This window comes from Eubalaena glacialis, chromosome 1 (genome assembly GCF_028564815.1).
Source record: "Eubalaena glacialis isolate mEubGla1 chromosome 1, mEubGla1.1.hap2.+ XY, whole genome shotgun sequence".
Taxonomy (NCBI): domain Eukaryota; kingdom Metazoa; phylum Chordata; class Mammalia; order Artiodactyla; family Balaenidae; genus Eubalaena; species Eubalaena glacialis.
The window spans coordinates 233,481,010-233,508,517 of NC_083716.1; the positions used below are offsets into that span (position 1 = coordinate 233,481,010).

General features: G+C 37.6%; 1 protein-coding gene across 6 annotated transcripts in view; it reads left to right on the plus strand.

Moving 5' to 3' along the window:
* GIGYF2 (GRB10 interacting GYF protein 2) overlaps nucleotides 1-27,508 on the plus strand; it is a 126,689-nt gene that overhangs the window by 63,357 nt on the left and 35,824 nt on the right. For all 6 annotated transcript variants that reach the window (XR_009700791.1, XM_061188610.1, XM_061188588.1 and 3 more), the window contains 10 exons: nucleotides 5,919-6,098; nucleotides 9,561-9,778; nucleotides 9,871-10,033; nucleotides 10,125-10,313; nucleotides 13,322-13,518; nucleotides 14,494-14,653; nucleotides 21,161-21,327; nucleotides 24,174-24,265; nucleotides 25,316-25,423; nucleotides 26,426-26,526. Coding sequence is in view for 5 of the 6 variants with exons in the window: in XM_061188610.1 (XP_061044593.1) it covers nucleotides 5,919-6,098; nucleotides 9,561-9,778; nucleotides 9,871-10,033; nucleotides 10,125-10,313; nucleotides 13,322-13,518; nucleotides 14,494-14,653; nucleotides 21,161-21,327; nucleotides 24,174-24,265; nucleotides 25,316-25,423; nucleotides 26,426-26,526 (1,575 nt within the window). In the remaining variant the exon portion in view is untranslated. The remainder of the gene's footprint in view (nucleotides 1-5,918; nucleotides 6,099-9,560; nucleotides 9,779-9,870; nucleotides 10,034-10,124; nucleotides 10,314-13,321; nucleotides 13,519-14,493; nucleotides 14,654-21,160; nucleotides 21,328-24,173; nucleotides 24,266-25,315; nucleotides 25,424-26,425; nucleotides 26,527-27,508) is intronic.

The window sequence follows — 27,508 nt, forward strand, 5'->3', positions numbered from 1 at the left end:
TCTTTATTTTCAGTCATATGTCTTTAACTGTATTTGTTCATGGAGAAAGCACTCATCTTAATGTGTGCTAGAGGTATGAGTAAACAAACAAGCAAAAAATGGTATAGTAGTACTGTTTCTCTGGGAAAATACTTGGTAGTACTTACTGAAGTTGAATATACCTTATGGCCCAGCAGTTTCACTCCTAGGTAAATACCAACAGAATTGGAAACATACGCTTACCAAATTTCACATCCAGTAATGTTTATAGCAGCGCAGTTTATAATAGCAGAAAACTAGAAACAACCTAAATCAGTAGTAGAGTAATACATTGTGGTCTGTTCATACAATGAGATCCCATACCACAGTGCAAAAGAACAAGCTTCTGTTCTCTGTAACAACGTGGGTGAATTTCCCGTAATGTTCAATGAAAGAAGCCAGACATACTACAGAATGGGAGAAAATATTTGCAAACAAAGCGACTGACAAGGGCTTAATTTCCAAAATATACAAACAGCTCATACAACTCAACAACAAAAAAACAAACCCATTTTTCAATTGAAAAATGGGTAGAAGACCTAAATAGACATTTCTCCAAAGAAGAAATACGAGTGGTCAATAGTACATGAAAAGATGCTTGATGTCTCTTAATTATTAGAGAAATGCAAATCAAAACTACAACGAGGTACCACCTCACACCAGTCAGAATGGCCATCAATAAAAACTGTACAAATAACAGGGAATTCCCTGGTGGTCCAGTGGTTAGGATTCCCAGCCTTCACTGCCGAGGGCCTGGGTTCAGTCCCTGGTTGGGGAACTAAGATCCCACTAACCATGAGGTGCCGCCAGAAAAAAAAAACACAAAAAAAACTCTACAAATAACAAATGCTGGAGAGGTAAGAGAAAAGGGAACCCTCCTGCACTGTTGGTGGGAATGTAAGTTGGTACAGCCACTATGGAAAACAATAGGGAGGTTCCTCAGAAGACTAAAAATAGAATTACCATATGATCTAGCAATTCCACTCCTGGGCATATACCCAGACAAAACTCTAGTTCAAAAAGATACATGCACCCCTGTGTTCATAGCAGCACTGTTCACAATAGCCAAGACGTGGAAACAACAGATGAATGGATAAAAAAGATGTGGTACATATATACAATGGAATACTACTCAGCTGTAAAAAGGAATGAAATAATGCCATTTGCAGCAACATGGATGCAACTAGAGATTATCGTACTAAGTGAAGTAAGTCAGAAAGAGAAAGACAAATACCATATGATATCACTTATATGTGGAATCTAAAATATGACACAAATGAACCTTTCTATGAAACAGAATCATGGACATAGAGAACAGACTTGTGGTTACCAAGGGAGGGGGGGTTGGGGGAGGGGTGCAGTGGGAGGTTGGGATTAACAGATGTAAGCTTTTATATATAGAATGGGTAAACAATAGGTCCTACTGTACAGCACAGAGAACTATATTCAATACCCTGTGATAAACCATGATGGAAAAGAATATTAAAAAAAGGGCATGTATATATGTATAACTAAATCACTTTGATGTACAGCAGAAATTAACACAACACTGTTAATTAAACAACTATACTTCAGTAAAAAAAAAAGCCAGACGTAAACTAATATTCCGTTTATAGAAAAAAGTTCAAAAATAGGCAAAACTAATCTTTGGAGATAGAAGGCAGGATAGCATTTACCTTGGTAAGGGCCGACTGGGGGGACATGAAGACTTTTGAGAGGTCCTGATAAATTTTTTTTTTAAATCTTAGTAGTTAGGTGGATATATATTGCTTTGTGAAAACTCTGAATTGTACATTTATGATTTGTGTACTTCTTGATATGAATGTTATACTTCAATAATAAGTTTTCATTCATTCATTCATTCATTTATTTTTGGCTGCATTGGGTCTTCGTTGCTGCATGCGGGCTTTCTCTTGTTGTGGCGAGCGGGTGCTACTCTCTTGCGGTGCGGGGACTTCTCATAGCGGTGGCTTCTCTTGTTGCGGAGCACGGGCTCCAGGCGCGGGCTTTAGTAGTTGTGGCTCATGAGCTCTAGAGCGCAGGCTCAGTAGTTGTGGTGCACGGGCTTAGTTGCTCTGTGGCATGTGGGATCTTCCCGGACCAGGGCTCGAACCCGTGTCCCCTGCATTGACAGGCGGATTCTTACCACTGCACCACCAGGGAAGTCCAATAGTAAGTTTTCTTAAAGATAGGGGGAGGAGATGAGTATGGTACATTTAAAAGTTCTTGAATCCTTTTCATCCTTCTCTTATGAAAATGACAGTGATGCCTGAACGCAAAACTTTCTTTACCTTGCACTTACATGTGGGATATGTTTGGCATGTCAGAATTATATTATTCTGGTTTTCCTTGGTTTACTGGAGAAGTTGTCACCCAGATCTTTCTGTTTCAGTTACTCGTTATGCAACATTTGATATATCAAAAAATATATTGCAGTTTTTAGGAATTATTTTGTAGAAACAAGCACTTGGTAACAAGATCTGAACTCCTTTGTTATAGAATTTTTGAACTGGAATTGGCTAGTGTTTGTGTAAATTCAGACAGCTGCCTCAGTAATACACACACACGCACGCACACACACATACCCTCTTTCATATTAGGAATGGGGTCTTCTTTAGTCAAGGTGTACAGATCAGAATTGGAGACAAGTTAAAATCAGGTCTATGACTCCACGATCTTCATTCTTTCTTTAGTACTGTGCTCCTCTATATCTTCAAAATTTCTGTCACAAATCCTTTTTGGAACAAAGAATGGTATAAATAGTCATTTAAACTTAATGAGGTACAGATTTTCCAGCAGGTTGAGAATTATGAGTTTGCAGTAAGCAGAAAAGCCAGATTTTTTTCTTCCTTTAGTTTCCCTATTTTTACCCTATCCTGTCCTTTATATTTTTCTTATTCCTAGGTACCAATATGAAAAGTATATGTAGGACTTGACAGTTATGAAGGTTATAGAAGCTGCTAGTTTAGGAAAAAATGCAGGCAAATTATTCACATAAAGGGAAATAAAGTCAGCAAACAATATGAAAAATCTTTGATGTGAAAAATTCATATTCGAGCCACATTAGTATACCATTTTACAACCATTAAAGTAGAAAAGCTTCAAAAGGATAGCAGCACTTAGTTTTGATAATCTAAAATGGTCTGGTGGTCTTACCTACCCTTTTTTTGAGGAGGAGAGAAAGGTATGTCAATGTATGAAGTCTGTCATTTGACCTAGTAATTTTACTCTTTGAAGTTTTTTTTCAGAAGTAGTAGTTCAGAAAAACAAAACACATACGCACACAGATATTTCTTCCTTGTTATCTAGTTCTCAAAAAGTTAGTTATGATGTAAATGTCCAGTGGGGAATAATCTATTAGATAGTGCAACAGCTGCAAGGTATACCTGCTATGTATCCATTTATATTATCAGTAAGATGTATAATCACAGAGAAGTATTTGCTATTTAGATTACAAAATAGTGGGTACACTGATTGAAACTACATTTTAAAGATGTTATGTAAAAGCTAACCACAGATACGTAGAGTTCTATTTCTATGGTTGAGGAATTACTGGGATTTTTATTTTTAATATCTTTAATTTTTTGCAACTTATCATCTGTTAGAAAAAACTGTAATGACCAGTTTTTGATGCGTTAAGCATTTTGCCATTGGTGGGTTTCCTTTGCTTATTTTGGTACATTCATTACTTCTCAAAGACATAGTGTAAAAGTAGATGAAAATGAGTGTTTTGACCAGCTCATCCATCAGGCGATTGTATTCTCAATATGCCTGGCACATATTGCTTGTGACTGAATGATTTACATGTGTTAAAAGTCATTTCCCATCACTTATCAATTTATACACATTAGGGATTTCTTTGTTTTAAATTTTTCTTCTGTGAGCATAGCTATATTTTTCATCAAGTCATATAATGGATGTGGGCTTTGTAAAATGTCTCATCCCTTCTTATTCTGAGCAAGAGAACCTGGAATGTCTTCTGACCCTTCTCACCCAAGGGCAGACATGGAATGTATCTATACTTGAATTCATAAAACTTGGCACTTAGTGCAATATGCAATAAATATTGGTTAAATGAGTCAGAAGGTTAAGATTTGAATCCTATGTCATTTAAATAGTGGTGTGTGATTTTGGACAATTCTCCTGGGTTATCTTTTTGAGCCTCAATATTCTCAGCTGTAAAATGGGAAGAATAATTTCTAATACTGAGTATTGTTATGAAGATTAAATCAGTTAAGTGAGTGTTTTTATTAACTGTGGCCATGTAACAAGTTACCCCAAAACTTAGTGGCTGAAAGCAGCAAACATTTATTTTCTCAGTTTCTGTGGGCCAGGATGGAGCAGCTTAGCTAGGTGGTTCTGGCCTGGGTCTCTCATGAGGCTGCAGTCATCTCAGGGCTCATCTGGGGTTGGATCCGCTTCCAAGCTCACTCACGAGGCTGTTGGCAAGCCTCCGTTCTTTGCCATGTGGGCTTCTCCACAGGGCTGCCTCACAACAGGGCCGCTGGATTCCCTCAGAGAGAGCGTCCAAGATGGAAGTTTTTAACTTAGTATCAGAAGTGACATCTCATCACTTCTGCTGGATTCTGTTAGGAGCAAGTCAGTAATAAGTCCAGCCCACACTTAAGGTGAGGGAATTACACAGAGGCCAGAAGTCAGGGATTGTTGAGGGCTATCTTAGAGGCTGCCTGTCATAATAAGGGTATTTTGCCCAGCAAATAATTGTACCCCCCCATTCCAAGATTATTCTGTAATAGAATAATATCTTGTAACAACCTAATAACTGTTTGGGTGAACAGGATATGGAATCTTAATACATGTGAAATTGAATATAAGAGGATGACCAGAAATTAGAATTTCCTCATTTTCAAATGTACAATTTTTTTCACTTTTAATATGGTTTAATGAAAGGAATTGAGGTTGTTACTGTGAGAATTTGTATATTTTATTGTTATAAACTGAAGACATCAATGTATGTTTCGGATATTCAGCTACATACTTTAATGTGAGATTTTGGGTAATTTGTTGTGAATTGTAAGTGGTAGCACATGTGGTATGGTGACTGAAGAATTTGCACAGTTCAGAATTCTCTTGTTCTTTGAAACCAACTTAGTTTACTTGGCATCACAGGCTCTCTTTCACTGTTAATGTAGCTCTTGAGTTGCATCAGGTTAGACATAGCTTAGCTTTGAATTCTGTTCCAAAGCAATTTGTTGTACACCTGTAGTGTACTAGGTGCTAGAGTAAAGGAAAAGTAGAGTGCCTCCACTCTCTGGTTTTGAGCTTACAATCTGTTTTGGAATAGAAGAGAGGTTGAAGTTTACAGATATCCTATTTGGACAGAATCACCAGTAGAAGTTGATTAAATAAGTTAAGTTGATTTAGTAAATCATATAGTTAAAAATATTGTATGACTTAAAAATGGACAAAAAGAAGTATATGCTGGTAAGGAAGGACTGCCAAGTGAAAACAGCAAGGGTACAAAACAACACATGTAACAGCCTGAGGGTAGTGTTTGTGAGTGTGAATGAGAGCTCTGTATATATATGCATAAGTATAGCCGTGGGCAGTGTTTGGAAGGCTTTATAAGAAGCTGTTGATGGTGGTTACTTCTGGGGAGCAAGACTCTGGGGGGCTCTTCTGTAGCGGGAAGGTTGATTCACTTTTCATTACATAACCTTTTTAAAAATGCGCATATTATTTTGTTTAAAAAAATAATTTCACAGTCTTAGAACATTCAGCTTTGAGAAATGTGCCTAATAATATACACATATATCCACAGTTACTTATACTGCCTGAACGTTGAAATGGACACATTTGCAGAAAAGCTTGATTTGAGCAATCAAGTCTGTTCAAAATCCTTGCTGGCTGAGGCTTATGTTGACTCATTTTCTTTACAGGGAGACCAAATTTTGAGGAAGGTGGGCCAACATCAGTGGGAAGAAAGCATGAATTTATACGATCAGAAAGTGAAAATTGGCGTATTTTTAGAGAGGAACAGAATGGAGAAGATGAAGATGGAGGTTGGCGACTAGCTGGATCAAGGAGGGATGGAGAGAGGTGGCGGCCTCACAGTCCTGGTAAGAATTCTGCTGAGTAAAAGCACACAGGGGCCGAAATAGTGAGGATTTGGTGGGAATTGTGAGGGATAAAGTAGAAAACATAAACTGGCAAAGAAAAACAAGATGGGTCACGTTTATGTCGTCACACTCAGTCTTGCTCCCACAAAAATTTTTAACGTAAAATATTCCCCACATCTATTTAGTTGATTAAAGTCACTTTTATTTTTCTGGGGCAGTGTGGTTTAATGGGAAGCACCTGCCCTTCACTGCAAAAATGAGAGAGGGTTTCATTCAGTTTTCCTAAATTTTTGAATCTTTTTTCAGCATGCGTTTTTCTTAGGTGATTATTATATGCTTACTTAGGAATATGGGCTCCCCCTAAAATGAGGTTTTTTTCCTGCATAAGAGAGGATTTATTCTTTTTTTTTCTCTTTTTGTCCTAAAAATGTGATTTCTGCTCATTTGAAGAATAAACTTTAAACCCAGGTCAAAAACATAATCACAAGTTTATTCTTTTGTCCCTCTAACTTTAGAAAAAGAGAGAATAATGATTTTTATGGTTTTATAAGTTAAGGTTTTATAAGTCGTGGTTTTATAAGTTCTTCTGTTTGACTCTTAAGAATGCTTCAAACTGTTCTTCCCCGACATTGGATATGCTGGTAATTGAAGACACTGGTGCTTTGTGTCAAAGATCGTTCCCTACCCAAGTGCTGATTCTATGCCTCATGATCGTCAGATGCCACTGTAGTTTGAATCATGGGGTTATGCAGAACTGAAGCATACAAAGAGTGTGTACATGTCTTTTGAATTTCACATGCATAACATTGTTTTACCTATTGGCCGTATGCCAAGGAAGCTTACTTTAATAGAGGAAGTTATAATAATAATGTAAACTCTTTTTATTTATTTTTTAAAATCAAGTTATAAACAAACCGTTAGTCCCGGTCTGAGTTAACATTATAACAGGCATTCAGGGTGCTTTATGGCGTTGTGGGTAGGTGGAAACTTAGTGAAGTTAATCTTTGGATAGAGTTATAATGCTTTTACCCCAACTCCTCATTGGCTGACTCTTGGGCGAGTTTTCTGTCGTTAGTGGGCATTGTTTGCATCACAGTTATTTAGGCAATTCTCATCAGTCTGTGTCCTGGGCAACCAACTGTTATAGTTCTCTTCAAGGCATCACGGCATTTTGTGCTGAGCTTGCCTGTAAGCAGAAGGGTTTGTAGACTATGTTCCTAACAAGCATTCACTAAAAGAATGGACAGGATCTGGGCTGAGCAAGAAGAAAAATTCCAGCTGATCAAAAACAAACAAGGTGAATGTTTTGGAAGATGAACAGTGTTTCTGAGCCCAAACGTCTGATGTTGATTCTATTAAAGCGAGTTAAAAGTAAAACTTTAGTGTTATATTCTACCACTTACCCTCCTCACCCAAGAGCTTAGATTTTGGATATATATAGTCCTTTTTTTTTCCCCCCATCTTTTCTAAATCCTTCTCTCCAGTATTTGACTTTTCATGTCAGTTGTGTCATCAACTTGACAATTTTCCAAATTTTTTATACATATATTTTAAAAAGACAGTTTGGGGGACATAAAGATGCATGGGGGCTGAAAAAACACTGTAAATAGGCATTAAAAAAATACCATCTACTTTTTCAACCCAGCATATTAAAAATAAGTCTGATTATATCAGTTGTTATCAGTTACTCTTAACATTTTAGTTAATCCTTTATTAGGCTTTGATTAAAATTTTAAATATCATGATTTTGACTTATGAAAATAGTATCAAACTTTAGTTCTGATATAAGGTCTATAAAGCAGTGGTCAGTCTTAATAAGCTAGAGATGTGCCTTATCTGCTAAATTTAGTTTCGTGAATAAAATTTTATTAACTATTTAAGACAACAAAAAAATTATGGTATATAGTTTTATTAAAGTATGGCTCACAGTTGGATATGTATGGAGTTGGGAGCCTTAAGGACAGCTAAGCACCCACTCTGGGAGGTGAACTTAGGAAACTTAGTTAAGAGGGAAGAATGAGCCACATGCCTAGAAGGATAGATTCCTATCACAGTGCATACTTAGAAATGAGAGTAGCAGACAGAGTACTCTGGAATTCAGCTTTTGATCATGAGCACTTCTTTGGGATAATGACTCTAGGTTAACACTTAGGCAATCTGGGTATAAAATTCCTTCATTTTCATAGAAGATAGTAAATTGTGTTTTGTTGTTGTAAGTTAAGTGTGGGAAGTGGGAGAATAATGTTTTCTTACCTTTTTGTAAGTGGCTTATAAGATGCTACTTGTATTTGGTGTTTTAACATTTTGCCCTTTGGTTTTCAGTTTGATTTTTAGATTGCTGGTTTTAGCAAATTGGGCCTCAGTAGTATAGTAACATTTAACTTTGACCTCATTTCTTTTGGTGTCTCCCACAGAGAAAGCAGTCAAAGATATAGGTTAAAACGTGTCTCTTCTTAAGACTCTCTTAGGCTCAGGTTTGTCAGATTTTAACAAGAACCACCCCTCCCCCCCCCCGCCTTTTTTTTTTTTTTTAAGAGAAAATACCTTAACTTGTAGCTTTTAGTCTTAGGCATTCATTTTTTGTTGGAAAGTAGATGTGCTACATAATATGCAAGGGTGGATTTAGGAATGTCCCTGGGAGTATTAAATTAAAACTCCTAGGGAGAGTTAAGAGATGAGAGAAAAGGGAAAGGAGAGTAAGCATGTTATTGTGGAAAAAGCAGTAGAGGATGCAGAATTGGATTCTAGTTCTACTTTTCATTATGCACGTTACTTCTGCTGTCAGAGGTTTTGCTTCTTAAACTATAAAACTAGGATAGTGGGCCAAATATGACATGTCAGTGCTATAATTCCATGACTTTTTTTGGGAATCAGAATTACAAATGGGATCCTAGCGCTGGTAAGTGGACATGATGAGTTTGATATTATGAATTGACATAATATCATAGTATCCTGGATATTATTATATTATCAAGGGAGCTGGTCTTATCCATAAAGAATGATATTTTCATCAGAAGAAAGAAAATGCTTTAAGACTTGCCAAAGGGAAGGCATGGACCTCAGTATGGAAAGATATCCAGTGCTGTAAATCTGGGCTAGGAATGGGCCACGTGAGTGGCCTATCAGCATTTCAGTCAGATATCTAGAGCTTATTAAAAGTATGTACTTTGAAGAACTGTCCTTTAAAAATGATTTGTTTTGAATTTATCTTTAAAAGCTTTAGAGTATGTTGTGTGACTCAGTAGTTAATGAAGATAACTACTGTTGTCACTTAGTGATGGTGTATCGTATATAATACTGAGCCTTGAGCTTTGTTTCATTTGCCTAATTTTCTCTTTAGTAGATTGATCCATTTGAATTTGCTGTCAGTTGTAGTTTCCTCCTTTGTTTCCTATCTATGGTTTTCTTTCTCAAATACTGTCATAAAACTTTTTAAGGTTTGTGTCCTCCTCTTCATCCCAGATGGCCCTCGTTCTGCAGGCTGGCGGGAACACATGGAACGACGGCGAAGGTTTGAGTTTGATTTTCGAGAACGGGATGATGAACGGGGTTACCGAAGGGTGCGCTCTGGCAGTGGAAGCATAGATGATGACAGGGATAGCTTGCCTGAATGGTGCTTAGAGGATGCTGAAGAAGAAATGGGCACATTTGACTCATCTGGAGCATTCCTGTCTCTAAAGGTAAGAAATTTGTTTTAAATATTATGACAGGTACTGACCTTCTTCCAAATCCAAATATGCTGTTAATCTTTGGCTTAATTTTCTTGCTACAGAAAGTACAGAAAGAGCCTATCCCAGAAGAGCAGGAGATGGACTTCCGGCCTGTAGAAGAAGGGGAGGAATGCTCTGACTCTGAAGGTAGCCATAATGAAGAAGCCAAAGAACCCGATAAGACAAATAAGAAGGAAGGAGAAAAGACAGACAGAGTAGGAGTTGGTAAGGCTCATTTTTGTCCTTTACTTTTAAAAAAAAAAAATCAAACTAAAAGTTTCCTAAGTTGTTAATTTAAGATTACGTCATGTTACAGAAGCTAGTGAGGAAACCCCCCAAACCTCCACCTCATCTGCTAGACCAGGCACTCCTTCAGACCTTCAGCCTCAGGAGGCACCGCAGTTTGAGAGGAAAGAGGAACCCAAAACTGAGCAAATGGAAAAAGCTGAAGAAGAGAGTCGGACAGAAAATAGTCTATCAGCCAAAGTACCCAGCAGGGGGGACGGTATGTATTTATGAGAGGCAACAAGCCAAACTTGGACTTTGCTGGGGCCAGTGATCACCGATAAGAGAGGCTTCTGTTTATGCCTCTTTGAACTGCTTCTAGTGGTAAATTATTGGAATAGATTATTTTACCAGTAAACCTTCTCAAACACTGCTTCCCCTGTGTATCTATCTCAGAATTCATCAAAACAGAATTAGAAGCAGCAAAGTAGTATCATTTCCTAGGATGCTATGATATAGCCACCCTGGTATCAGTCAAGCAAACTGAGTTTGGGATCCTCTGTGGTAGTTTGATTCCCATATCAGATTCCTTTTATGTAATGGCTATATGTGCATCCAGATGACACACCAGAATGCCATTGTTTCAAAAGAGGCCAAGATGAGTCTGTGCAAGTCCATCACCTTTGCTGGAGAATAAGCTTAAAGTGTATCTCCTTCTCCAATGTCATTATATTGATTTTAAGTTGCTCATATACCTTAGTAGGTAATATTAATGTTCATTCCCATGTTTCTTCTTGGACATAAAATGACCGTATAATACCTGATATTGAAAGGTGAATTGATTTGTTCATCATAAAAATTCACACCCTTTAACATGGCCTAAGAGACCTTGCATGGCCTGGCATCTGCCTCCCTCCGTGCAGTTTCAGCACCAACTCTCTCTACTTTGTACTCTATTCACCAGCTTCACAGCCTGTTAGGTCCTGAAATGTGCCTTGTTCTCTTGCCTTTGTGCCTTAGCATATGCTGTTCTCTGTGCCTGAAACTCTCCCACCCCAAGTTCCCAAGCTAGGTTAGGTGTCTTCTCTTTCTTCTTAAACAACCAGCACTGTTTCTAACATAGCAATACAATATTATAAAGGTCTGTTTATTCTCTTTTTTGCCCAATAAATACTATTTTGATAGCTTGAACCAAGGATTTTTTGTTTTTCAGTTTTTTATGTCTATCATAAAGCTGAATGAATGAATTCAGCAAGTATTTGAATCTCTACTATATATACAAGGCACCATGGGACTTGTACGTTTTGAGACCTCTTTCATTTTTCAGTTATGATGTGCCCCCCGCCCCCAAATTACTTGTGGTTCATACTCTTAAATGTACATGCCTGGGGCCTTACTCCAGGAGATTTTAGGGTGGGGTCTTGACATGTATATTTTGGGAAAGTTGCATAGTTGGCATTAAAGATTGAAATTCTGGATTTATAGTCTCTAGGGGAAGTAAAGCATGTGTATATCAATAACCTAGGACAAAAAGTAATGTTAGGAATTCATGATTGGCAGACTCCTGAAATGCTTCAGGAAGCAAGTGTCTTTGAGCTTGTCTTGGAATAATAAGTAGAATTTGGAGGTAGGTGTAGCTGGATGAATTACGAGAGGGCATTCCAGTACTAGGTAGCAGTGAGAGCTGCAGTGAGGAAGTAGGACTGATCCAGGTATGGGCAGGAAATCAGCTCCTGTTTTTATTTACATGAAGTATGAGGTGTGAAAAGGAGGCTGGTGGGAAACACGGTTGGAACATACATTTGACAGCTCTCTGTGTAGGGTAGGTTGTGATGACAGATGGGCTGCTCTGTGACCTGTTGGTGTCCTGAGCAGTCACTGTGTTGTAGGCAGTGCACTTGTAAAGGGAGGTAGTGGCAGGTGAGATTTCAAAGTAGAAATTGGCAGGACATAGTTACTGTTGTATATCAGGGCAAGGAAGAGGGAAGAGTCAAAGATGAGTGAGGTGCCTGAGAGGATTGTGGTGTCCTTAACAGAAAAAGAGTGGAAGTTGAGGAGCACATTTGGGAGGGGAGAGAACAAATTCAGTTATGAACATTGAGTCTGAGGTGTTGATGAGAAATTAGAGATGCAGTGGCCAGAGAGCAGTTGTGAGTGAGGGGACTGTAGCTCAATGGGAAGAGTTTAGGGCCACAGAGAGAATGAAAATTCAAAAGATTACACTTGTTAGGGGTGAGACGAATTGGGAGAATAGAACATGGATAATTCCTATTTTTAGAGGGTAGATAGAGAAGCCAGAGAAAAATCTTCAGAGGCAAGAATAGAGTGCAGGAAAATGAAGGAAGGAGAATGTTCCAGTGTAGAATTTGGAAGATAATGTCAGACTAAGGTTAGGTGATGGGGACTAGGAAAAGCTATTGGATTTGGGGACTTTGGGTCACTGCTTATCTTTGGGAGAGAAGCTTTTCTGGGGGCTTGGGAGTGTAAGTCACATTGTAGCAGTGTGGGTGGTGGTGAAGTAGAGACAGGTTGTATAGACTGTCCTATTAAGAAGTTTGGCAAAGAAAGGATAGAGTGAGAGGAACAGGAATTTGGAGAAGCTATCTGTAATTGAACAAACAAGGTTTCAAAGGGGAAACTGCAACTGTATCTAATTACTTCCATCCCCCTTTCCTTCTTTAAGAACCTGCATACTGAGAGGTTAGAAATAGGAACCAAGACACAACCTCTTTTGCAGTCTTTATTCTTATTGCAAAGAACCTCCTGCACTGTACAGGTAGACTCCGAGAGCTTTTTGTTACCCTACAAAATGTGTTGCATTGAATTATGTTAATAATAACTTGAAATAGGTACTTATTCAAAATAATTGCAGATATTTTTAATAAAGGTTTTTATGCTGAGATGCGGCATCTTCGCGGAGATTTGCAGTGCTGTTTAAACTGTCTTTACTATTCAGAGACATGATATAAGGAAGGGATTGGACTGATTCTGTTTGTTTTCAGGAGGTAGACCTGTAACTATTGGGTAGATGCTCTAGTGATACAGGTTGGCACTGTAAAAGGCCTTTCTGGATACCTTTTAATCTTATTTGTTGTCATCCTATGCAGGTACTTCTGTCATTCTAGGGAGAAATAACTACACTTCTCCATAAGAAGTAGCAGCAGTGTTCATGACACGGTTCACATATCTGTTGAGCCCATTTAGTAAGCTGCCCAACTTGATAGTTATTCTTCATAAGAGTCTCTATATTTTAAAGGATTTTTATCTGTCTACATTTTTTTCCTCTAGAAATGGTTCCTGGTGTCCAGCAGCCCCTGTCACAGATTCCTTCAGATGCAGCCTCTCCTCTTCTCATCCTTCCACCTCCTGTTCCCAATCCTAGTCCTGCCCTCCGGCCAGTTGAAACGCCGGTCGTAGGTGCTCCTGGTATGGGCAGTGTTTCCACAGAGCCAGATGATGAAGAGGGTCTCAAACATTTGGAGCAGGTACAAATCACGTAATGCTTTTTTCTCCCTCTCGAACTGCCATAAAAATTGAAAAGCATTAAATGAATATTCAAAAATGGAACTTTTGTGCACTAGGTTTTGTGTACTGAAAAAGTTGTTTTTATGTCTAGTATTTATTTTTATGAGTAATTGTCTTTCAAATCATTTCATGCTTTTAAGTTTCTGCTGTGTAGAGTCATTATATCAGGTTATTTTTTGCTCTTCTGAGGTTGGCCTTAGCTGTTTGCTTTTCTTTTTTCTTTTTGGAAATTAATGGAATGCCAAAAATGGCGAATACAAGGCAGCTGTGAATAGGCACTGTGTCTTCTATATTTTGCCTAAAGTGTAACAGGGAAAATAGTTAAACTCTCAGGATATTACCATCGTATTCATGTCTCTAGAGTTCCCTAAGATTTTATATACTATTGTTTATATGTAAAGTAAATGATAATTTGCTTTCTACAAAAGAAATTCTCTTTTCTTCAGGGTGGAGTGGTTGGTGGCAGGAAATGTTGAAGAAAGGAAGAAAGGGGACAGTGTCTTAGTAAAACTTGTAAAAGATTTTATTTGTAATTGAACCTTTTGATCTGTTAATGCTCATGTTTTTTATAGGTTTACCTTGTATAACTTAGGATTGTTTGTTTATTTGTTTAAATGGCACTTTAAAGTGTGTTGATTAGAAGCTTGGGCTTTGATCCATACCAGCTTGTGTTTCAGTCTCATTTGGGTTTGCTTAATAATTTTGAGACCTTGAGCAAGACTTGACACCCTGTGAGCCTTAGTTTCCCCCTCTGTAAAATTGGGATAGTGCCTATTTCATGGCATGTTGGACGAATTAAATTGTTGCCTGCTGTGTTATTTGTACAATGCCTCTCACAGATCAAGTAGTCCAAAAAAGGCAGACAATTTTTATATGTACAAGTATTAATTTAGGATCATTTGTTTCCACAGTTCATTTTTTAATTTTTCCCTTAGCAAGCTGAGAAGATGGTGGCTTATCTACAAGACAGTGCACTAGATGATGAGAGACTGGCATCAAAACTGCAGGAGCACAGAGCTAAGGGAGTCTCAATTCCATTGATGCATGAAGCAATGCAGAAGTGGTATTACAAAGATCCTCAGGGAGAAATTCAAGGTAGGTTGTTCCATTCTACTTTATGTACAGAAATATGCCATTAACTCCAGATTCTGTAGGATGGTAATTATTTAATGTTAATTTGCATACTAGTAGAACAAAAGTCAGTGCTTGGGGCTTCCCTGGTGGCGCAGTGGTTGAGAATCTGCCTGCTAATGCAGGGGACACGGGTTCGCGTCCTGGTCTGGGAAGATCCCACATGCCGCGGAGCAACTAAGCCCGTGAGCCACAACTACTGAGCCTGCGCGTCTGGAGCCTGTGCTCTGCAAAAAGAGAGGCCACAATAGTGAGAGGCCTGCGCACCGCGATGAAGAGTGGCCCCTGCTTGCCGCAACTACAGAAAGCCCTAGCACAGAAACGAAGACCCAACATAGCAATCAATCAATCAATAAATAAATCTTTAAAAAAAAAAAAAAAAAAAAAAGTCAGTGCTACCGGCTTTCTTTATATATAGAAGACTTGTTTATAGGTTCCCTCCATCGTACTTTACAGTTTCAGTGATGGGAGGGAGTCTAGTGAAAACAATTTGAATACAAGGCAGAATGTGATGACTAATATGATAGGGTTGTAAACAGTATGCTTAAGACACCCTCATTTCTGGCATGCCAGGTATTAACTAGGCAGTTGAGTTTCGTACATTCACTGTATTTCAGTCTCCCTACCATAAAAAAAGATGATAGCAGCCATCTTGGGAAACCTTGGTTGAATGTTTCACTGAAGTGGAGTTAATACCATAAATGATGAAGAACTATTTAAAATATCTGAAAAAAGAGTACCATATTATAAACTAATTGCTTAAAATACGTGTATGGTGCATAAGTTAGATTAGAATGGGGAGAGGATGCTGTGAAGGACATTGGTTGATTTTTCATTTCTGCTTTTGAAGTTTTTGCTTATCACCTGAAATTGATTGTTCACTGTATTAGTGTCAGTTTCATGATAATGTTTTACCAAGTACAGCCTGTGACCTCTCTCTAACATCATTATTCCCTTTCTATCCTTGGTCCCCCTACCCTGCTTTATTCTTCTTCATAGCATCTGTCACTACCTGGCACTGTATATATTTGTTCATGATCTCTTTACATGCCTGTAGAATCTGTTGTAATTAAAACATATACAGGTGTGTGTTTTAATTAAATTTACTTTGAGACAATTATAGCTTCACAAGCAGTTGTAAGAAATAATATAGAGATTCCATGTACCCTTTACCCAGTTTCCCCCAGTGGTAACCTCTGACAAAACTGTAGAACAATATCACATCCAGGATATTTTGTTTTTTTGTTTTTTGTTTTTGTTTTTTTAAAATTTTATTTATTTTTGGCTGTGTTGGGTCCCCATTGCTGCACGCGGGCCCTCTCCAGTTGTGGCAAGCGGGGGCCACTCCTTGTTGCGGTGCGTGGGCCTCTTATTGCGGTGGCCTCTCTAGTTGTGGAGCAGGGGCTCCAGGCATGCAGGCCTCAGCAGTTGTGGCATTCAGGCTCAGTAGTTGTGGCTCACGGGCTCCGTAGTTGTGGCTCGTGGGCTCTAGAGCACAGGCTCAGCAGTTGTGGCGCACGGGCCCAGCTGCTCTGCGGTATGTGGGATCCTCCCGGACCAGGGCTTGAACCTGTGTCCCCTGCGTTGGCAGGTGGATTCCCAACCACTGCGCCATCAGGGAAGCCCCAGGATATTGACATATTGATACAGTCAAGATTCAGAACAGACTCTGAACAGTCTTTAACAGAGCAAAAGTTTTAAATTTTGATGAAATACAATTGATCAGTTTTTTTCTTTTATGGATTGTGCTTTGGGTATTAAGAACTCTTTGCCGAGCTTCACATCCCAAAGGTTTTTTCCCAAAAAAATATATAGCTTTATGTTTTACACTTAAGTTGGTGTTGCATTTTGAGTTAATTTTTATATAAGGTATGGGACTTAGGTCAAGGTTTACTTTTTTTGCCTATGGATGTCCAGTTGTTCTGGGACCTTTTGTTGAAAAGTCTGTCTTTCCTCTCCTGAATTGTTTTTATACTTTTGTCAAAGTTTAGTTGAGCATATTTGTGTTGGTCGATTTCTGGGTTCTTCTTCTTTTCTTTGTGTTTTTTGTGGCCACGCTGCACGGCTTATGGGATCTTAGTTCTCCGGCCAGGGATTGCACCCATGCCCACTGCAGTGGAAGCGCAGAGCCCTAACCACTGGACTGCCAGGAAATTCCCTGGGTTCTTTATTTGATCGTTGTGTCTGTCCCTCCAGCCAATACTATGTAGTCTTGGTTACCATAGCTATAGAGTAAGTCCTGAAATTGGGTAGACTGATTCCTCTTATCAAAAGAGCATTTAGTTTTTCTAGTTTGCTTTTCCATATAAGTTTTTGAATAATCCTGTCTATATTTACCAAAAATCTTGCTGAGATTTTAATAGGGATTATGTTAAACCTCTATATCATTTTTTTTTAATTTATTTTATTTTTGGCTGTATTGGGTCTTTGTTGGTGCGTGCAGGCTTTTCTCTAGTTGTGGTGAGCGTGGGCTACTCTTTGTTGCAGTGCGCAGGCTTCTCATTGCAGTGGCTTCTTGTGTTGTGGAGCACGGGCTCTAGGCGCGCAGGCTCAGTAGTTGTGGCACACGGGCTTAGTTGCTCTGCGGCATGTGGGATCTTCCCGGACTAGGGCTCAAACCCGTGTCGCCTGCATTGGCAGGTGGATTCTTAACCACTGTGCCACCAGGGAAGCCCCCTCTATATCATTTTGAAGATAATTGACATCTTCACCATCTTGAGTCTTCCCATCCATGAACATAGTATGTCTCTCAGTTTATTTAGATCTTTGATTTCTTTCATCAGCACTGTGTGGTTTTCAGCAAAGATTCTGTACATGTTTTGTTGAATGTATACCTCAGTATATGTTTTTTTGAGCAATTGTATATTTTATATTTCAGTATCTGTTCACTGCTACTATATAGAATTGAGTTTTAGATGTTTGTCTATTCTGTGACATTGCTGAGCTCACTTATTAGTTCTAGGAGTTGTTTCATTAGAGTCCATAGGCTTTTCTGTGTAGACATTATTATTGTCATCTGCAAATAGGGACAGTTTTCTTTTTTCATTTCCAATATGTATGCCTCTTATTTCCTTTTGTTGCCTTACTGTATGTTCCAACACTGTTGAATAAGAGGGGTGAGAGCTGACATACTTGCTTTGTTTATCCTACTTTCCTATCTTAGGGGAAACTTTAATAATAATTAAGTGGTAATGTTAGCTGTTGAGTTTTTGTAGGTACTGTTTATCAAGTTAAGGAAGTAACCTTTATTTTGAGAGCTTTTATCATGATCGGATATTGGATTTTGTCAAATGCCTTTTCAGCATCTGTTGATATGATCATGTGATTTTTCTTTAACCAGTTAAATATGGTTGATTACATTGACTGGTTTTTGAATTTTGAACCAGATTTGCATCCTTGGAATAAGCTCCATTTGGTCATGCTGTGTAATTCTTTTTATATATTGCTGAATCTTACTCAGTAATATATTGTTAAGGATTTTTGTGTCTCTGTTCCTAAAGGATATTTTGTAGTTTTTTTGGGTTTTTTTTTTTTGGTATTCTCATTGTCTGGTTTTGGTATCAGGGTAATATTAGCTTCATAAAATGAACTGTCAGTTATTTCCTCCCCTTCTATTTTATGGAAAAGATTGTTTAGAATTGGTGTTAATTCTGTGTGTGTGTGTGTGTGTGTGTGGTTTTTTTTTTAATAGTTTTTACCTCTTACCTACCCCTATGTTGCACCTCTCCCCTTCCCTCTTCCCACTAGTAACGACTAATTTGTTCTCTATGTCTGTGAGTCTGTTTCTTTGTGGTTATATTTACTAGTTTGTTATATTTTTTAGATTCCACATGTAAGCGATATCATACAGTATTTGTCTTTCTTTGATTTATTTCACCAGTCCATCCACGTTGTTGCAAATGGCAAAATGTCATTCTTTTTTTTATGGCTGAGTAGCATTCCATTATATATGTATATACCACATTGTCTTTATCCATTTATTCTAAGTGTTGATGGACACTTAGGTTGCTTCCATATCTTGGCGATTGTACATAGTGCTTCTGTAAACATAAGGGAGCGTGTTTCGAATTAGTGTTTTTGTTTTTGTTTTGTTTTGTTTTTTTTGATGTATATACCCAGGAATGGAATTGCTAGGTTACATGGTAGTTCTGTTTTTACTTTTTGAGAAGCATCCATACATTTGCCACAGGGTGTTAATTCTTTAAATGTTTGGTAGAATTCTCCAGGTGGAGACTTCTTTTTTGGAATTTAAAAGTTACAAAAAAAAAAAAAAAGTTACAAATTCAATATCCTTAATAGTTACAGGACTATTTAAATTATCTATTACATAGTAATGAATGAATTGTGGTAGTTTGTGTTTTTTGATGAATTGGTCCATTTCATCTAAATTTATGTGTGTAGAGTATTCCCTTCTTTATTCCCTTATTATCTTTTTGATAAAAGTGTTCCCTTATTATCTTTTTAATGTCTGCAGTTTCTGTAGTGATAATCCCCAGTTTCATTCTTGATATTGGTAATTTGTTCATTTCTCTTTTTCTCTTTGTAAGTCATGCTAAAGATTTGTTAATTTTACTGATCCTTTCAAAGAATCAGCTTTTATTGATTTTTTCCACTATTGTTTTTGTTTTTAATTTCATTGATTTCTGCTCTTATCTGTATTATTTCTTTCCTCCTGCATCTTAGGGTTTATTTTGCTGTTTTTCTAGATTCTTGAGGTGGGTGCTTATATTATTGATTTGAGACTTTTTTCTGATGTAAGCATTTAATACTATACATGACTCTCTCAGAGCTTATTTAACTGCATACCACAAATTTTGATATATGTATTTTCATTGAGTGTATTTTTAAAAAATTTCTCTTGAGACTTCCACTTTTACCTATGTAGTATTTAGAAGTGTGTAGTTTAGTTTCCAAGTGTTTAGAGATTTTCTAACTTTCTGTGTATGATTTCTGGTTTGATTTTGTTGTTGTCAAAGAACACACTGTATACGATTTCAGTTTTTAAAAATCTGTTGAGATTTATTCACGGTCCAGAATATAGTCTGTTTCACTGTATGTTCTGTGGGTACTTGAAAAGAATGTGTATTTTGCTATCTTTGGAGTGTTCTGTAAATGTCAGTTAGATCTTATTGGTTGATGTGGTGTTGAATTCTGTAGTCTTTCTGATTATCTATCTAGTTGTTCTATCAGTTATTGAACTCTTCAACTTTACTTGTGGATCTGTTCTGTGTCTCTTTTCAGCTATCAGATTTTGCTTCACATATTTCACAGTTTTGTTGTTTGGTGCATACATTTTGGTGGATTGACCCTTTATTATTATATAATGTCCCTCGCTGTCTCTGGTAATTTTCTTTGCTCTGAAGCCTACTTTATTAAATACTAATATAACCATTTCAGCTTTCTTTGGATTAATGTTTGTTTGATATATCTTTTTCTATCCTTTCATTTTATACCTGCCTATATTGTTATATTTTAAGTGACTTTCTTGTAGATAGCCTATAATTGGGTCATGTTTTCAATTGTATATATTGGGCCATGTTTCTTGTTGCTCGCTTCTTCAGCTCCAAATTTGGGAAGTGTGAGGTAAAATGAAAACCCAGGGAATTCACCACCAGCTGGTTCCTCAGGCTCCAAGGCCTCTAGTCAGTCTGCTGCCTTCTCTCTACCTTTAGGAGTCTTTTTGTTTGTTTGTTTTATATGTAATGTCCAGGGTTTTTAGTTGTATTTGGCAGGAGGAGCAGGGAGAAGTACATCTACTCCACCATCCCAGAGGTGGAAGTTCGAGGGCTTGGTTTTGTTTACTGCTGTATCTTCCTGCCTGGACCTATGTGACTGGTGTTCAGTAAATAGTTGCTGAATCAATGGTTATTGATAGTGAGTTTGTTAATTTTATGTATAAAATATTCGATTATTTCTTATTGTAAAACATCTAGAGAATGTTAGTTTTTTTTCCCCTTACCAAGGCCAGATTTAATCTTACCCTAGATAAATAAATTGTAATTTTTCTTAATTTAATTTATTATTGTTTATATTTTGCCTAACCTCCAGTAAACTCTAACAGAAAATGAAAATTAGAGAAGAGCATATTCAGCCCTGCATATTTATTTCTCTATGCCTAAGTGCTACAAAGTCTAATAAACACTAACTCTTTTTAGTGTTACGCTTTTCTGACAAATGAACTTTAGAGATTGAGTTGGAGACAATTATGCTCCTTAAAATAATTAAAACACTGCTGAGAAATTGGGATGTGTAGACATAGGCTTATTTCTAAATTGTTTCTGTAGTATTTTATTAGTTTGAGGCCTGTTCACCACTTTTTGTGATAAATTAAGATATTATACAAGATATTTGATAGGTGCCACCTGAAACAAATTGTTACCTCTGGGTGAGGATCAGACCCCGGAAATATATTTTTCCTCTTTAGCTTGAAAGGATTCTTATTGCTTTTCTGTTTAATTAATGCTATTGTAGGTCCCTTCAATAATCAGGAGATGGCGGAATGGTTTCAGGCGGGCTATTTCACTATGTCTTTGTTGGTGAAGAGAGCATGTGATGAAAGCTTCCAACCTCTTGGTGATATCATGAAAATGTGGGGAAGGGTTCCTTTCTCTCCCGGACCAGCTCCCCCTCCTCATATGGTAAGTACCTTATGCTTCACCCAGAACACGTAGTGGACACAGAAGCACTTGCTTCTCTTTGTAAACGCAATCCAGATGTTACATCTAATGAAGAAGAAACTAGTTCCTTGAAAGTAATTAACTGAAATGGCAATGGGAAGTCTGAGTCAGAGACTACATACCTAGCTATAATGATCTTTTCAAAACTCAAATACTGTGCCCATCCTTTTCTCTCTCTCTCTCTCCCTCCCTCTCTCTCTCCCTCCCTCTCTCTCTCTCTCTTGCTCACACACACACACACACACACACACACACACACACACTCTCTCTCTCTCTCTCTCTCTTTCTCTCTCTCTCTCTCAAGAAACAGAATCCTGCAGTAGCTTTCCAGCAGGTGTTGAAAGAAGAACATCTTATCCTGGCCTCCCTACCAGGTCATGCATGTTCTGGCTCCTTACCTTTCTAAGTTCATTTCAGAACTTTTACCTTTATCTGCTGTGCTTCAACACAATTGACTTAGAGTTTCTTGTTGCCTCTAGTTAGAATGCACATTCTCCTCTCCATTTATTTGCCTCTTGCTTTCTGACTTCTGGAGTTCTTAAATTTGAGTTTTGCCTTAAGGCAAATGTTACTAAGATAAAATTCCATTGCTTCAGAATATTTTGAAGACTTTTTTATTTTTTTAACATTAGTTACTGATATTTTAACTAAAAATTAGATCATAACGTAACCCTTCTAGTATGCTGACCCTGGAGTGCCTTTGAAGGGGAAGTCTTTTTTTGCAGCTGCTCCTGGGCCTCTCCCTATTTAGTTCCTTTTGGGGGGGCTTTGGATCTGTGCCTCTCTTTTGCTTCTCCAGGTTGGAGTGTCTGGTTGCTGGCCATAGTCAAAAGTGGCCATAGTCAAAAACCTTTAGTGTGAACACTGGATTTCTACAGTAATATCCATTGATTTACTCACCAATTATATATTGAAGATCTATGCCAGGGCTGTGTTAGGTTCTTACGTGATGAAGATGAATAAGTCAGTCACAACATCTGTAGCCAAGAGAGTTCATAAGTGAGAACAATGGCTATCGAACTTCTGACCACAGCCCATAGGAGAAAAAAAAAAAAAAAGATTTTTATGTCACTACTCTGTACACTTATTAATGTGCAGGTATATCTGAAACAAGTTTCACAAAACATTTGGTGCCATGTACATATTTTCTTTCCATTTCTTTTCTTTTTTTTTTCCAATATGTAAATGTTGATCTTGACCTAGTAATTGATTTCACAATCCAGTAATTGATTTCACAATCCAGTAATTGATTTCACAATCCACTGATGGGTTGAGACCTCATATAGTTTGGAGAGCAATTAAAATTCCTAGGTGAGGAGAATTATTCCTGACATTTCTGTTGTAAATCCAAAGAAAAATTACATTGTGTATTACTGTATATAAATTGTATTTTTACCACCTGCTCAGAAATTGGGATGGGTTTTTATCTTGCATGTTTCAGTGCTGAAAGCTCATCACTTGGAGCTTGGCATGCTTGCTCTAATCCATTTCCTGACTTCCAATTTTAGGGTCTGAGCCTCAGTCAGACCCACTTAAGGGGAAAATACATGGGAAGCTCTGCTTCCTGTCAGGTATTGCCTTTGCCCTTAAGTTAATTTTAGACTAACCTAGTGTAGCGTCTATCCATGAATATTTAATAAGAAAGAAGAATGTCCTTGAATTTCAGATGAACCTCACCCCAAGAAATCATACATCAAATGTTTTTTTCCAGACTATAATCAGTGTGCAGTAAGGATATAAACTGTTCACTAATGATTTGTCTAAATTTAGTCTATGTCACCCTTATGCTTTTATTTCTACTATCTTTACTTCACTTTTCATTTTTTTTCCACTATTAGCTTTCCAAAATATAAATTCCAGTTATTTGACATATAAGCTAAAAAACAGGGTTTTACTACAGCTTATTTAAAATTTTTTTTTTTTTTTTTTTTTTTGGGTGTGTTGGGTCTTAGCTACAGTGTGCGGGATCTTCAGTGAGGCATGTGGGCTTCTCTCTAGTTGTTGCGGGCTCCAGGGTGCATGGGCTCTGTAGTTTGCGGCATGCGGGCTCTCTCGTTGAGGTGCACGAGCTCAGTAGTTGTGGCGCGCGGGCTTAGTTGCTCCGCGGCATGTGGGATCTTCCCCGACCAGGGATCGAACCCACGTCCCCTGCATTGGAAGGCAGATTCTTTACCACTGGACCACCAGGGGAGTCCCAACTACAGCTTATTTTTAAACTCATGGTGTATTAATAGCAATAGAAACACCTAATTTTTGGATAGAGAGTTAAACAGTTTTCAAAGCTCTTTTATATTCCATTTAATTTTAAATTTCTCATCCCCTTTAAGAAGACATACTTATACACTACCTCCCTGTAATTGTTATATGTCATTATAAAATCCTACCATAAGATTTAATTTTACTCCTTTCTGTTTTGTCCTACTTCTCTAATTTCTCCATAATCTCCAAATTTATAAATCACTTTTAAGATTGGGAGAATTATACATTTTTTTAGTTACAGTAATAACTCTGGAGTGCAGTACAACATTCAGCTTCAAGGGCAGGAGGGGAGAACAGCAGCTAAATAAGGAACCTTTCTCACCTTAGGGAATCTCTTATAATGCTGACACCACCTTCTTCCACTAGATGGCACTAGTTTCTAAGATGCCTGATTTTTTTTTAATAGGTGTTTTGGGTTTGGGGTATAAAGGTGGGGCGGGATGTGAAGGTCTAGGATTCATTTTCCTTTCAGATATAGGTACTAAATTGCTTTTAGGCTCTTTCAGTTTATTCAGTGGTATTTCTTTCCTTCACCCCTTTACTCCCAGGGAGAGTTGGACCAGGAACGACTGACCAGGCAGCAGGAACTCACAGCCTTATACCAGATGCAGCACCTCCAGTATCAGCAATTCTTAATACAGTAAGAGCAGTAATGCGGTTGGGTGCACTGCAGCACCAAAAGGGCCTTTAGATATAATCTGCTCCCAAATTTCACCGTTTACAGCAGAAAACTAAATAGGATACTTCAGTCATCAAATCCAGCTAGTGGCATGTTACCACTATACATTCTAAGTTTGGTCTTACCTTGTTTCTTAAATACCAGAAGTTTGTAGAAAATGACACATAATTATAATTTTGCAAGATCTTTAGCTCCTAAAGCAAGAATCAACAAACATTTTAAGAACTAAGTGTCTTCTAAATGGGTCAACTTTGAATGCTGCAGAGAAAAAACAGATGAGGGGGCAGGAAAGAAGTAAAAGTTTATGCTATTAGTAGTGGTATGGAATGATGGTAGAGTCACTTAGGTTATGGGTCCCTTTCATAGAAGAAGTAAGATTTGCTATCATCTGGTGCAGAGGTTGGCAAACTGGCCGGCTACCTGTTTTCATAAGCAGAGTTTTATTGGAACAGAGTCATACCCATTTGTGTATTATCTATGGCCACTTTTGCACTACAGAGGCAGAATTGAGTAGTTGTGAATGTCCTGCAAAGCCCCAAATATTTACTGTCTGGCTCTTTACAGAAAAAAAATTGTCTACCTCTGATCTAGTGGAAAAAAATCTTACCTAAAATTTTCCAAGCTGAAACATATAAATTTGAGGATTTTTATACAAGTGATTTTATTTTTGCAAAGAGTTCTTCATGTGGAAATAGCTGTTAGTTTGAATCTGTTTTATTTCTCACTTGTTTTCTGATAAAAGGCTACTATCATCTTAAGGGAACTTTCCAGTTTTGGGCATTTCATTAATTTTTTTTTTTTTTTCCTGTTCTCTTTTCACTCAGAAACATGCCATCTATTAGTTCAGTTCTTTCTAGAATAAACTACAGAACTATTTGTGTAAAATACATTTGATAGCTATTTCTAATGGTGTTTTTTGTTGGGGGGGGGGCCTGAACTTTGTGTTTTAATGTCTCAGTAAAGTGAACTAAATGTGGATAGACAGGTTATACTGTATTTTACTTTTTGAAGACAACAATATGCACAAGTTCTGGCTCAGCAACAGAAAGCAGCACTGTCTTCCCAGCAGCAGCAACAGTTGGCACTTCTTCTCCAGCAGTTCCAGGCACTGAAGATGAGGTTGGTGGTCGTTTCCATGATGTGTCACATTGTGTGTGTATGTTTTAAAGAAAGAGGGGAAAGGAAATTTTTTTTGTGTTGTGTGTAAAAATAGAATATAGTTTTTAAAAATAATAATAATTAAGTAAAGCATTTATTTGGTCTTTATACTCAGAGGATAAATTTTGAATAATAACCAAAGAATACTAAGAATGCTTGAAAAGCAGTGTAGGCTCATGGAATCAGCAACAACAAAAAAATGTAGTCGAGAAATTTAATCTCATTTTTACCTGTGATGTCTCAAAGATATTAACAATGCCGCACAGGGTTGTAATTTTCCAGACCCAAAAGCCATTAAGGTAGGTCTAAGGAAAAGGAAATTATGCTAAAAGTCTTAAATTCCTGCTGTTTCAAGTTAACATTCAGGGTAGTATGTGTTTTGTCTCCTACGAGATGGGCAAGGTGGTAGGTCTCCTGCACGCCTCCTGCAGAGGTGTCAGTCACTGCTGTTAAAAACTTTACTGTCCAGTTTAACCAGAACCTTTTATATTTCTCCTTTGAGCCATAACCCATTCTGCAGGTAGGCAGGTTAGGTGTTCAGGTCTCCATTTTAAAGATGGGCAAACTGGGACTCAGAGCGGCTAAAGGACTTGGTTGACATAATACACAGAACACTTCAGACACAGAATTAAAATGCAGACCTTTTGTCTTAAGGTCTGTGAGTTTTTTCCGAATAACATGCTGCCTCTGTGACTCTTATTGAGATATTCTGGATTTTTTAAAGACAGTAGGCATATCCATTATTTGGAAATCAAAATTTGCTAATACCTCGAAGGTCCAGAAGTGTGATTACCTTGCCTCTATCCTTTTTCCTTTCCTAAATGTTTTGGTAGTGTTATGTTTTAGTTAAAACAATGAAGTTTTCTGGCCAAATAACCTCAGAAACCTACAAATAATCTGGAAATATCTCTTTATTTTCGTGGATGACAAGAACAAGTTAATTTTCTAATTTCCCTTTTGCAGAATATCTGATCAGAACGTCATTCCCTCAGTAACTAGGTCTGTGTCAGTGCCAGATACTGGTTCTATCTGGGAACTCCAGCCAACAACCTCACAGCCTACAGGTAAAACCTTAGATTGGCCTTTTGGATAGCTCCAAGGATTTAGACTCATATAACTTTTATAATTCAGTTTTTTAAAAATATATCAGTTTTTCGACATGTTTTGTATTGAATATTAATAAAAAGTGAGTTTTTTGTTTTGTTTTGTTTTGTTTTAAATAGACCCCAGCTATTGAAAATAGCTGTTAAGGAGTTGCTAGAAATTACTTAGTAGATAGATTTCTTGAACTTGAGTCAGCCTCTCTTTTTTTATGTTGTTCTAACCACTGTAGAAAAGTCTTTTGAATTGTTTTTATTCTCTTCACCAGAGTGAGAAAAAGCGTAAGTTAAAAACATTAAGTAATGATGATGTATTCTTTTGAGTCGAGGGTTGATGAGTAGTTTAACACTGCAGGTACCCAGAAATTTGGGGAATAGAAAAGGCTACCCTTACCTCATTCGCTCATCTTTTTGCATCAAATTGGAAAATTTAGGGCTGGGGTTTTGGAAACATTTTGATATTGGTGCAGCGCTTCTGTTTCTTAAGGTCTGATCCATGCAGAGGTATGGGTAGTTTGAACCATGGATAGTCCTTACAAGAGGTAAGGACCATGGGCACTGATGGAGTTTTCTTTGAGCCATTGAGCCATTCACGTCATAGTTCTCTTGCTGACATTGACCCTGGGGATTATGGCAGGAGAAGGACTGATTATTGTCTCTTATCAACTCAACTTCCCATGCTGTATGTACCTTATTTTTTCTTGGGAGTCATTTATAGTTGTTAGGATGTTAAAATAGTCTTCACTTTTTAAAAAACTATGAATACCTTATTAAACATTTTCTCTCTTCAGGTATGCAATTAAGGTCCTTTACAAACAGTCCATTGGTTTTATGCAGACAATAATTTATAGTCCATAAATAGACTACAATAGGAATGTAGGAAATAGAGAATGCTGAAAAGTGGTGTCAGCAAACCTTACAGGCAATAGGAAAACAGGCTCAGAAG